Here is a 12,784-nt window from a genome sequence, read left to right as displayed (position 1 = left end):
TCTCGCGAAGCCCCGCTGCGTGAACGGGACGCCGGGGGCAGAAGGGGTGGACAGAGGAAGATCTATGCACAAGGAGGCACTGGGGAACTTTAACCAGGCTCTGGCCACGAGGGATCGGACTGGGGGCCTGGGCAGTGGCCTTCACAGAGACGAAATGGCACCTGTCGAGGTGAAGGACTGGGGTTGCTGGATGCAGGGGCCCTGTGGAGAAGCAAGCCCTGATCCTGGGCTGACACTTTCCACTCGGTCCCTGCTCTAGCTCCTTTCCTTCCCAACCCAGGGACCAAAAATGGTCTAGCTGGCCCTCCCTTCCTGCTGGGGCCACACTGATCCTTCCACCAGCAGCACCTCTGGAGTACCCAGCACCCACAGAGGCCCCTCTGACCTCTCCAGGGGACCTGGTCCCAAACGTGCTCAGAGCTTCCTTGGACCATAATGCCAGTTTAAATCCATTGGTGCCCGTAGCTCAGCCCACCGCTGGCTGCCTGGGCTGCCCTGTATATGATTGATGAGGGTCCAGCCTGGTGCTTGGCTTATGGCTGGAATTTGGGGATCTGGTCAGTACCCTGGGGGCATACAGAGCCTCCAGCAAGACTCTGTTAACTGATGGATCAAGCTTTGTCCATCCCCCCATACACACACACACACACACACACACACACACAGACACAGACACACACACACACCCACCCACCCTTCCCTTCTTTATCTTACCACCCCATACTGTCTTAGAACATGCAGTGAAGTCTCTTGTTTGGGGAGGGGGAAGTCACAGCATGCAGTGGGAACATCAAACAATGAAAACCAAAAGACTGGTCCCCAGGGTGTTGGGAAGAGGCATGGTAGCAAAATGCCCTCCCTAAATCCAGCAAGCATCAGTACCATAGGAATGGTGACCATATCTTCCAAAACTTGAGCTTGGTCTCAGGTCCTGGAAGGAGGTGAAGGGATTGGCACCAAACCATGCTTTGGGGGAAGTCTGAGAATTGAAGGAGAGGCCAAGCGGTCACGATGCCCTTCCAACTCTTCAGAACTATGAGCCTTTTTAGGTCACCAGGTACCTCAACACCCCAAACAACTTAAGAAAGAGGAGCTGTTGAGGAGGAGGGTGGGGTGGGTCGGGTAGGAGGGAGGCAGGGGATGGATGGGCCCGATTGAATTTGGAAGATGGAGGAGTTCAGCTGTAACTGAAAGGGGTGTGATAAATGGTGTCTACACTAACCCACTACCCCCATGGGCACAGCAATTGATTGGATGGGGGTTCCCAGCAGAACTCCCTTTGCATATTCAATCCCCTGGGGGCAGAGGGGGGGTGTTGACTGGGCACTTGTTTCTGTTTCCCAAGGGGAGCATGGCCTGGGCCCCTACCAGTATCCTGGGGGTGAGCCCTGAAAATCCGAGGCCTGGGCACAGGTAGGGAGAGGCTGGGCTGGTTGGGGAGGGAGGCTGCCCTGTGGCTCCAAGGCCTGGCCTCCGCATTACTTCTTCTCCTTCTTGCCCGACTTCTTCTTGTTGCCGTTGCCACCTGCCGGGGCCTTGCCATCTCGCTTGCCAGCTGCGTTGGTCAGAGTGGCATTGCTGCCGGGGATGTAGACGTTCTGGCGGTAGTCGGGCACGTGCTGCAGGGTGAACTGGGGTCCGTAGCGGGCACTCAAGCCCATGGTGCCGGCACTCCCTCCCAGGGTGGAGCTCCCATCAGCGGCTTCTGCAGAGACAAGGGAAGGTCAGGGGCTAAACTTCAGGGTCCCCAACAGTTACTCTCTTATAGCACAAGCAGTTATAGCACTGGACACACCATCCCACCCACAAGGGGTAGGGCTAAGAGGCTCTAGAGTGACCACCTAGGTTTCATTCCTAGTTCTTTTACCTACTAACTGTGATCCTAGTCAAGTGTACCTAACCTCCCTATGTCTCCTCAGTTTCCTGAACTGCAAAATGGGGATAATAATAGTACCTATCTCTTCCGGTTTTCGCGAAGGCTAACCAAGATTACGTATGTAAAGCACGTAGACTGGTGACTTCAAACATGCTAGCTGTCATTTCTCTCAGGGCTGAGACACTGCTCTCAAGTCCTTGCCCTAGCCCTTCTCCAGGCAGCCTCTCTGGTCTCCACACTAGACCACAGACTCCTGGGCGGCCAAGACCATGGTTCGTGCAGGTTCCCATCCTGTTCCACCCAGTGCCAAGCACAGACCGGGCACTGAGTTGTTCTGAGTTAGGAGTAGGTGCTTTTCCGGGGATTCACTTCATAACAGCAACCAGTGCCTACTGTGTGCCAAGCACCTTGCTAGATGTTGCACATGCATGATGGCTTTTTACCTCAACTCAACACTCCAGGGACGTGTGTGCTCTTATCCCCGCTTTACAGATGAGAGAAGCAAGGGTCAGAGAAGGTAAAAGACTAGCCCAAGGCCTACGAGCCAGGACAGGTGAGAGCAGGGGTGAGGCCTAAGTGTCTCTTAAGTGTATGCTGTAGGGTATGGTCACCACCACCACCACCACCAGAGAGGCCTGCACCTCATCGCTGCTCTGAGGATACAGGAGGCGGAGAGAGGCTGAGAAGATGATGATCCCAGGACCAGATGTCTTAGGTACAATGTAGGCACAGGCTCACAATGTCAGAGTAGGTGACATCAGAGAGAGCCTGTAGCCCAACTTCCCAGCCTGCACGAGAAGAAACTGGGGTCCAGAGAAGTGCAAATTCTGACTCTGGCTCAGTGTCACCTGGGAGCTTGTGAGAATCACAGACTCAGAATCTGCATTTTAACAAGATCTCCAGGTGATGTGTATGCACGTGAAAGGGAGAGAAGCACAGAAGTGCCTCCCTCACTGGGTTTTTGTGAGGATTCGAGGAGACGGTGAAGCACTTGGTAAGAGCCCACTAAACGTCAGCTGCTGCCACCATCACCACCACCATCACCATACTGCGTGTCACTGCTTCTATCCTACATGCTCCCACACTGCCTCCCCAGGGGGTCACAAACACAGGAGTTTTGATGACTCTGGCAGAGCCCATGAAGCCTCTTGCTGGAGTCCTCCCGCAGCTGGAGAGTTAAAGCCCCAGGAGTGCCCAGCCCAGCCCAGCCCCCATATAGCAGAAGAGGTTCCCCCGACCCTGGCCTCCCTCCACCCTCACCCCAGACCCTGGGAGTGGGTAGAGAGGGTGACTAAAGCCGGAGAGGCTGAGTAATCCTGGGATACCAACCAGGGATTGAGAAACAGACAGGAAATAATTTCAAAGAACAGCACCAAAGGGGGAGTGGCAAAAGAGAAAGCCGAGGAGAGATGAGCCCCCGGCCTTTCCGCCTCCTCTCTCCAGCGCTCAGGTTTCCACAGCCTCCACTTCAAGCCCCAAATCTCCGCCGTCCGAGGGCCTTCAGGGGGCGGAGAAGTAGGTTGGGTGGGAGGGAGCAGCGCCCACTTCCTCCTCTCCTTCCTCCGGCTGCGCCCCTCCCCCAGCCCTTTCATTGCACGGACGTTTCCTCCATTTTCCCTAATTAATTCCAGGAGGGAGCTGGTCCTCGACCGCGCTGCTCCCTCCCCTCCCCCCCCCCCCCCCCCCCGGAAGGGAAGCAATGGGGCAGGGGGCCCAGATCCGGCTTCAAGAGCCAGGGTTCCAGAGCGATTTAGGGGTCAAGAGGGGAGACTGTCAGAGGCGCCAGAGAGAGAGAGAGACAGAGAGAGGGAGAGAGAAAGGGGAAGAAATGGGGAGAAACAGGGAAAAGGGAGAAGGGAGGCAGAAAGAGAAAGCTAGGAAATAGGCTTAACTGGGTAACCTGGAAGCCAGGCCCACCCACATCCTACATGCACCCACGATCTCTAAGGAGCACCCTAAGGGCCACCCGAGCAGATGAAATGACAAAGCGAGCCCCGCTACCTCCTCCCCAGAAGCCCAGACCTGATGTTAGCCTGGGCCCTACGGGATGCAGTGAAGCTGGGCTGGACCGGGAGGGAGGAAGATGGGGAAACCCAGAGTGTAAGAGAAACAGGCTGCCCTTGAGTTCTGTCCGGTCAGCTCTGCCGCGAAGGAGCAAGCCGTGTGACCCTGACCGAGGCCCTGCCTGACCCCGACCTCAGTTGGATTGAAGGCTCTGACCTTCTGTGGAGTCAGGTCTCCAATGGTCCCCCCTACCTTCTAACCCTGCAAGACATACACTGGGCAGGAACCAGGATCTTCCCTGAGTCCAAGGAGAAACAGATTTTGAAGAGCAGCAAGAAAGAACCTGGGCATCCTCTGGCCTGGAGGAGGTGAGAGCGCTGCCAGCCTCTCTCCTCAGGGAAGCACCTCCCAGCCCCATCCTCCCCGCTCCTCCCGCCCTGCCCTCCCCACCCCGGGGCTGAGGGCAGCAACTCCAAGCAGTCCAGGAGGCCTGGTGAGACTCAGCCAGGGCCAGCTGAGCCACAGGCTGCAGCCTCCTTGAGAGCACACCTCCCCCTCAAAGGTTTATTTAAAAAGCCTCCCAAGTATACTTGCTCTCCCGCCTCCTTACTCCTCCTCAGCAGCCCCACAGGCCTGGCTGGGCTGGACTCCAGGAACCTCTCTGGCTCCAGGGCCAGGAAGGGGGTGTGAAAATGAGAGTAGGGCCTGACCCTGCCACCTCCACCCCCAAGGTCCATCCCCCCAGCTGACACCCGGCTCGGGCCCTGTGTGGGCCAGAGGGGTGGAGCCCTGACAGGGGAGCCAGACTGCGGTGACCCGGGGGCCTTCTGGGAGGGTCTGGGGCTATAAATACTCCATTTCTGTTTTTAAAATCTGGATTTAGGCTAAAAAGTCTGCTTCCTGGCCTTAGGGCTCAAAGCCACAACAGCTAAAATATACCTTACTGTCTGTTTACTTCCCTCAACTTGGCATCCCTCCCAACTTGGCATCTCCTCAGACCCAGCTAACTCCCTCTTTCCTACTCAGTATCTGGCCTCTCTAGAGCTACAGCAGCTCTCCCACTCCCACTCCCACGCCAAACCGGGGTCAGCTCTGTCCCAGAAGGCTGGCCCCCCGCCCCTTCTCCCTTCCTCTTCACCACCCACGGCCTCGCCCCACTGGGCCTCACAGACATCCGGGGAAGTTTTGCCAGATTTAACAAATAAAGGGTGCCCAGTTAAATCTGAATTTCATATAATTTTTTTTTTTGGTACAGTATGTCCCAGTCCTAACATTTGGAACCTACTCATGCTAAAATATGACTTGTTGTTTATCTGAAGTTACAATTAACGGGTCATCCTGTATTTTATCTAGAACCCTAATCTGGGAGAATAACGCAGCATTAAGAGAAGTTCGGCCTCTAAACTTATTCAGCTAAAAGGGAAACTGAGGCTGAATGGAAAGGCAGACACGGTCACTGGTATACAAAGGGCATGAACTTAGGAGTCGGGCTGGCTTAGGATTGCCAGTTTGCAGCTCAAAATGGGGGCCCTGGAGCAAGCGACTTCTTGGTTCCCTCACCTGTCAAATGGAAGGAATTAGACCTGCCTTGCAGAGCTGGTGAGAGGATCCACTGACATGTGGCCCATCAGGTTTGCCTAGCCTCAAGCTTGGGGCAGTGCACAGGCACAACTGTAGTGATTACGGTTCTGACTTTACCTGGTTCTCTACCCACCAGGCCTCCAGACATGCTGGACAGCCGGGCTCTCGGTTCACTATGTAAGGCCACTGCCAGCTTCCATATAAGCCCAGGACTGGCTTCTCCAGAAGCTAGTCCTTATTAGCAGGCGTTATTCTAACTGTACCTTCTATCCCACCATGGGTCAAAAAAGATAATCGTTAATCAATTTTCACCATTGCATATCATGCCCTTCCTCTCTGCCAATCCTATGCTAAGGCCTTACATTCTGCCCTCACGACACCACAGTGAGATCTGTTATTATCGTGCGGATTTTGTAGTCAGTGAAACTGCGGCCCAGAGGGGCTTAGTCACTTGCCTGATGACTCACAGCTTAGTGGTGGCACCAGGATTTGAATCCAGGCTGGCCTGCCTCCAAAGCCTGTGCTCTTAAGTACTAATGATATTATTCTGCCCCGCTCCGTCCCCACTGGCTCAGGACCCTTCTTACTTTTCAGGGATGAAAACCATCACCTGAATCTCTATTGTTGAAGTTCTTTGTTAGCCTTGTGGGAAAAGCAAAATCCTGCTCTGCAAGTGGGGGCAGCCAAAAAAGACAGTGTGTGCTCTGGACACTCATGTCCAGAGTGTGTGTGTGCTCCCTGCTGGGAGTATCCACACCCACTTCCATGGATTGAGGGCATGTATGTGCCAGGCCCAGTACTACGTGCTTTACGGTATCATCTCACTGAATCCTTACAACAATCCTTTGAGGTCGCTGTCCCCATTTTCTCGTCTGAGGAAACTGAGGTTTAGAGAGATTAAGCAAACTGATCAAAGTCACAAAGGTAGTTAGTGGCAGAGCTAGGACCCGACCTATAGTTGTCCCTTCCAAGGCTAGAATTTTAACCACTACTCCCTACTTCTCCTGCAAGGATCTTTCCCTGTTCATTCCCCTCTGGGCATCCCAGGACCACCCCCATCCCTCAGCTATTCCCTAACCCGGCTTTATATCCTGGAATTATGGGCTGCCTCAGATCGGCTGCAAGGTCCAGAGGAACCACATAGGTGGAAAGCCAGTCTCAGGGCACGGTGCTGTGGGATGCACCCCAGAACCCCAGGTCTCCCACCCCACACATGCTGGCGCAACTTACCACTGGCGGAGGCCAAGATCATGGCTTGCAGCATCTCTGTGTCAAACTGGTTGTTGGGCCAGGTGCCGGTTTCATCGCCATTTTGGGATCTGCGGAGAGAATGGGATGGTGATCACGGTCTCCCAAGCCACCAGCTCATGCCCCTCCTGTCCTCTCCCAGGGCTCCCACATCCAGTGCCTATCCCCAGCCCATGCCCAAGACCTGCTCCCTTCCAGCAAGGTAGGAGGCAGATTATACAATCCTTCAGAAGCCAGACCCCGCCCCATTTGCCAGTCCCCCAAACCAGCTCTCTACTGTTTCAGACACCATGGCCCTTCGAGGGAGAGGGCAGGACGCACTGAAGCTTGCCCCGCCTTGAGGGAGCAGTGGCTCACACTGAGGGAGAGCAGACCCTCTCCTGAGGACAGTGAGGGTGGGAAACGGGAGAGAATGTACCAGAACTTGACAAAGGTGAGAGGACCTCGGGGGAGAGGCTGGGGGCCCCACGAGACAGCGAGAGAGGTTTCTAAAACTCAAGTCTGATCACTTCAGTGGCTCGCTGAGCCCTCAGGATAAAATCCACAGGCACACAAGGACCAGCAGCTCCTATCTCACAAGAACACCCCCAACCTCGCTCTCAAACATTCTATCAGAAACCTTTTCTGAGGCGCTTTCCCTAATTCCTCAAACTCTCCCTTGCGGCACACCATTCCCTAGAATGCAAGTTCCCTACCTCTGCCTTGGTAACATGAATAGGTTGCCAGAGGGGACCCCTAAGCCCACCCAGGCTGGGTTAGGTGCCTCCGCTGTGCTCCCACCCCCACTGTCTGCCCTGCGGTGGCTCTAGTCCCACTGTGACTGCCACTGTCCCCACCTGTCCGCTCCACCCCCAGACCCAGCTCCTTGAGCTCTGGGACCAGGACTGTGCCCGTTTTCTACTGAAGCACCTAGTTAAGAGCTTTAGATGCTCTAAACATTGAGAAAAACACGAGGTGATTCCTAATTGTTAAAAATGTTAATCTGTAAAAGAACTCTAAGGGATGCTAGCCCAACTATGGATTTTTCCCATAGTAACTATTTCCATGCTTTGGGGGGGAATTTTCAGGGACCAAATGATTTCCATTTTGGAGGGGAAGGGGAAGCAGCCTGACACACACGTCTGTTAGTCGACCTTTGCACCATCTGGAACACTAAAGTTCCTCAATAAATGTTTGTTGCCTGAACGAATGGGGAAGGCCCTGCCCAGAAAGTTAGGCTCACTATGAGGTAAGAAGGGTTTGGCACCAGGGGAGGGGCTGCAGGGAATGCCTTGAAGGCAAGAAAGAGTGTGTGTGTGTGCCTGTGCGTGTATTTTGTCACAGTGGCTGAGCACAGTCAAGCGCTGTTTTACAATTTTTCCAAGGTCTGTCCCTGCTTATGGTTTCCCCTGATCTGGAATTCCCATCCCCAGGCAGGTGGACTCAGTCTAAGGCTCAGACCAGCTGCTGTGTGGTGCCCCCTACGGTGTCACAGCAAATGTAGCGTTAGGGTTGGAGGAGAAAGCAGGAATGTCATTTCTCCCTCCACAGAATGGGAAGAGCTGGGATTCTGGGTTCATTTATTCAATCAATATTTATTGAGCAAGTACTGTGTGCCAGACACAGGACTAGGTGCTGGGTTTGTAGCTGTGAACATGACTGAAATAGTCTGACTTCACCATGCTCGATCTCCGTGGAGAGGCTGATATTAAATAATTACACAATAATTGAATTGTAATTGTGACAAGCAAGTGCCATGGAGGCAAAGAGCAGGGGTACAGGAGAGTTCTGCCTAGTTGGGGTTAGGGAGCCAGTCAGTCCAGGCTTCCTCAAGGAAAGGACAGGGTATTTAAATCTGAAGAGGCTATCCAGGTGACCTGCAGGAGGATGCCAGCCAAACAAACGTAGGAGGAGTGATAGAAAATCAACACTGTATAACTGCTGATGTAAAAACCGATTCAGGCAAGGCTCATCAGTGAATACTAAAAGCAGCGAAAGGTTGCTGCACAGTCTCATATATCACCCACAGATTACTTATTAATCACCAATATTTAAAAATATCTTTGTAACAGAGAGATCTGGGAATACCACTTTAACCCAGGGAACAAACTGACAGGAAATGTTTCCCAGCAGAAAGTGTACAATGACCCCCACGCAGTATTCTTATCAGATTCTGTAAGCTGATCTCACCATGAGAAAATGATCAGCAAATCCAGACTGTGGGACATTTTGAAAGACGACTGGCCTGGACTCTTTAAAACATGTCTATGTCTTAAAAAAAAACAACCCTCCAAAAGGTAAGGAGGCTGTTTTAGATTAAAGGTGATGAAAGAGAGGTAGCAAGCAAATGCAATTCGTGTTCCTTGATTGAATTCTGGAGTTAAAAGAAAAAAAATACAGGTTGAAAGGACATTTGGGGAACATTTATGAAAATCTGCCAGTAGACTGTATATTATTGCATTAATGTTAAATTCTTCAAATGTGATCATTCTTTTGTGGTTATGTACGAGAATGTTATTGTTATCAGGAGAGAGATACTGAAGTGTTTCAAGTGTTATGATGTCTGCAACTCTCAAATGGTTCAGAAAAAAAAGTGTGTGAGGTAGGTGTAGGGGTGTGTGTGTGTGTGTGTGTGTGTGTGTCTGTGTGCACGCATGTTGAGAGACAGAGAGAGAGGAGAAAGTAAATGTGCAAAATATTAACGATTGATGAATCTAGGTTTAAAAGAGTATCTGGATGTTCATCATACGATTCTTTCAACTTTGAGAGGTTTGAAGCATTTCGGAGTAAAAAAACTGAGGGGTAAAATTAAGCTAACTAGGAGAAGGGTAGTGTTGTGAAAGCTTTCCAAGCAGAGGGAGCAATACGCCCCAGCCTCTGAGGCTGGGAGGACCTTGGTGAGTTCAAACCACTAAGAGAAAACCAGTGTGGCTGCCATAAGGCGCAGTGGCGTCAGGGCCTGGGGCTGCAGAGTGCACACTAAAGGTTTTGCTCTCATCCTAAGAGCTCTGGGAAGCCACCGAAGTATATAAAAGGGGGGTCGTCATGAGCGGATTTAAGTATTTAAAGGTCATGGTTGCTCCTATGAGAAGACTGAGGGTTGGGGGTACCTCTGGGAGGACGGGAGCCCAGTGATGGAGCCTCAGCCACCTCTGTCTCCATGAAAATCCAGGAGTCCTTACTTGCAGGCAGACTGAGCTCTCTCTGGGCCTGCCTGGGGGCGCAGGGCTGAGGCAGGTGGCCTCAGGCCGAGGTGAAGGGCCTAATGGGGAAAGAGTGGGGAGAGCAGGTAGGGGGGTGAGCAGCAGGGAGAAGAGCTTTGGGGCTGTGGGGCAGACAACAGGGTCAGACACCAGGTTAGGATACCCTGTGGTGGTGGGTGATGGTGTTGAGGGAATAAAGGTGAGTGGAAGGGTGGGCCTGGAACCATGATGGCCTGGGCGGAAAGGATTCTTGGGAAATGATTGAAGGCTAGAGGCCAAGCACGTGGGCAGGAGATGAATAGAGAGACAGACTTCTTTTTGAACCATTTACTCAGAACTTCTAATTTCTGGGTAGTGGGCTGACTAAATTATATACATATTGTCGATTTCAGCCTCAGAACCACCTACAGATTAGTGTTATTATCCCCGTTTCCCAGCAGATGAAACTGGGCTCAGAGAGGTTGAGAGACTTTCCCAAAATCACACAGCTGGCCACAGGCAGAACTACAACCTGTACCCACCATGTGCCAGTGCCTGTGACAGGCCCTAGGATTTAAGAGGTGATATGATTCTTGCCCTAAGAAGTTTGTATTCTAGTGTGCTGTGTGCGTGTGTGTGTGAGGGGCAGTCCCAGAGGCTGGGTTGTAAAATTATGAGTGCTTTTTCTTTTAAACTGTTTTCTCTATTTCTCATGTTTCTATAATGAGCGTGGGTTATTTTATAAGCAGAAAAAAGTAAGATGCTATTTGTTTGTTGAATGACTGCCCAAACTGAGGGAGAGCAGGGATAGTGTCTCTCAGGGGAGGTGGAACAGAAGGGGAAATGGCAGTGTGGAGCCATCCAAGGAGAACAGTGTGGGGACCAGGGAAAGCCAAATGGAGACCCTCCTCTGGGCAGAGGCTGGGAACAGCTGCAGGGCGGGGCCTGGGGTACAGCCTGAGAAAGGAGAACTGGCTTGCTGGGCTCAGGGCTTGAGACAACAGCTGTTGGGATCAGAAGCCAAAAGGAGGACCTGAGCAGGGGGTAGCGGTGGAGAGGAGCAACACCTGGCAGGCAGGGACTTCCTTTTGTCTAGGCAATGGGACAGGGCGCTGGCTTGAACTTGAACCAGGTTTACTGAAGAACTCGACGCTAGCCCTGCTCTGAACCTGGTGTCCCAGTAGCCAAGATAGGCCAGAGAAGCAGTGGGGAGCCAGAACCAGGGTTAGACTGAATAAGAGAAATCTCCCCCCTTCATCTTCTCACCCTCATTGACTCCTTCGAATGGCAGCAAAGAAAACCTGCATCATTCTGCTGAGCCCGAGAGGCCTCACCAGAGGACCTTTGCACATGCTCTTCCCGCCACCTGGAATGCTCTTCCCTGTTTCCTTCAGCTGGTTAATCCACAGCCTCATTTCCTCCTGGATGTCCTCCTGCTCCCTGACCAGGTCAGATCCCTATTTTATACTCTCACCACCAGGAACTGCTCTTCACAGCACTTACGGTAGCTGTAATCTTACTATTTTTTTGAGTAATTATTTGGTTCATATCTGTCTCCCTCAACACACTGTAAACTCCCTAAGGCAGAGGTTATGTCTATCTTATATCTCCTACACCTAGAATACTACCTGTCCTACGGTAGGTGCTTATTAACTATTTATTGAATGAACAAAAGGGGGAAGTTATAGTTGCTGGACTGGGCCCCTAACATTTGACTTCATCTGGGCCCCTGTGTAGCTGAATCATAAATGTTGTTCTATCCCCCTCAAGTTAACTAAGGAAGGGAGAGCCCTGCACCTTCTCCTCCCTCCATCTCCCCAAGAGCTCCCTCATGTACTTTAGGCCACCAAGTCTCTCATTTGATGAAAAGGGACTTGAGGCAGCCAGTCTAGAAGGCACGTAAGAGTCAAACGGCTAATAAGGACCTGCTGTAGAGCACAGGGAACTCTACTCAATACTCTGTAATGACCCATATGGGAAAAGAATCTAAAAAAGAGTGGACATGTGAATATGTGTAACTGATTCACTTTGCTGTGCACCTGAAACTAACACAACATTGTAAATCAACTATACTCCAATAAAAATTATTTTAAAAAAAGGAGTCAATTGGTGGGGCTCTCAAGTTCAGCAATGAATTCTGCTTCAGGGCCAGTATATGGCCTGGGGTGGCGGTGGGTAGAGGGAACATGAATTGCCCTGTACTTCTCATCACCTCACCTCAAATGGCACCTCCTCCTGGAGGTCTTCTCTATCCCCCTCCCCCATTACACTCACATGACCCTCCTCCCAGAACTTGCTATGATTTGTAACTAGAAATTTTTTTAGTGTGATTTGTTGTCAATTTTCTGTGTTCCCTGCTGGCATGGCAGCCTGTAAGTGCAAAGATCGTGTCTGCTTGTTCACTCTTACAGGCCAATGTTTAGCACAGGGCCTGGCTCACAGTATATGCTCAATAAATATTTGTTGAATGAATAAATACATGAACGAATACATGAACGACCTAACGGATAAAACTGTGGGAAGGCTGGCAAGACCAGCAGGGAGAAAGGAGAAAGCTGGGGTCAAGGGAGGGGCAAGGGCAGTCCAAGCCATCTGGTTTGCTGCCTTCTAGGGGCCTGTAACTAACTGCCTTGAGACCTCGGCAGGACTCACATGCCCAGGAGCTGGAGTCTCCACCGTACACCAAGGTATCCTGGGTTCTTGTGGCAGTGAGCGCTCAGCATCTGGGGAATGTGGGCAGCAAGTGTCCAACCAGCGAGGAGGTGGGGAAGGCAGCCCAAGCTCTGCCCTCCGTCTCCTGGGCTTCTTGGACTCCACCAGGCTCCCAGGGTCACCAGACTTCTAACAGGGAGGCCTGGCCCAGAGCTGACCCCACTCCCCTCAGATCAACTGCAGGTCTTTTGCTGAAGTCCTC

At 52.0% G+C, this 12,784-nt stretch overlaps 1 protein-coding gene across 15 annotated transcripts in view; it reads right to left on the bottom strand.

Annotated features, from left to right (window-relative positions):
• Nucleotides 1-6: 6 nt before the first annotated feature.
• Nucleotides 7-12,784, bottom strand: part of LOC112404340 (protocadherin gamma-C3) — a 154,542-nt gene continuing 141,764 nt past the window's right edge. For all 15 annotated transcript variants that reach the window (XM_024752222.1, XM_024752226.1, XM_024752225.1 and 12 more), the window contains exons 3-4: nucleotides 6,692-6,780; nucleotides 7-1,705 (exon numbers count right to left, since the gene is read on the bottom strand). In XM_024752222.1, the coding sequence (XP_024607990.1) occupies nucleotides 1,479-1,705; nucleotides 6,692-6,780 (316 nt within the window). In that variant the 3' untranslated portion in view covers nucleotides 7-1,478. The remainder of the gene's footprint in view (nucleotides 1,706-6,691; nucleotides 6,781-12,784) is intronic.

Source organism: Neophocaena asiaeorientalis, unplaced genomic scaffold (genome assembly GCF_003031525.2).
Source record: "Neophocaena asiaeorientalis asiaeorientalis breed wild unplaced genomic scaffold, Neophocaena_asiaeorientalis_V1.1 scaffold204, whole genome shotgun sequence".
NCBI classification, from domain to species: domain Eukaryota; kingdom Metazoa; phylum Chordata; class Mammalia; order Artiodactyla; family Phocoenidae; genus Neophocaena; species Neophocaena asiaeorientalis.
The sequence above is the reverse complement of the archived record's forward strand: the minus strand, read 5'-3'. Positions and strand labels throughout refer to the sequence as shown.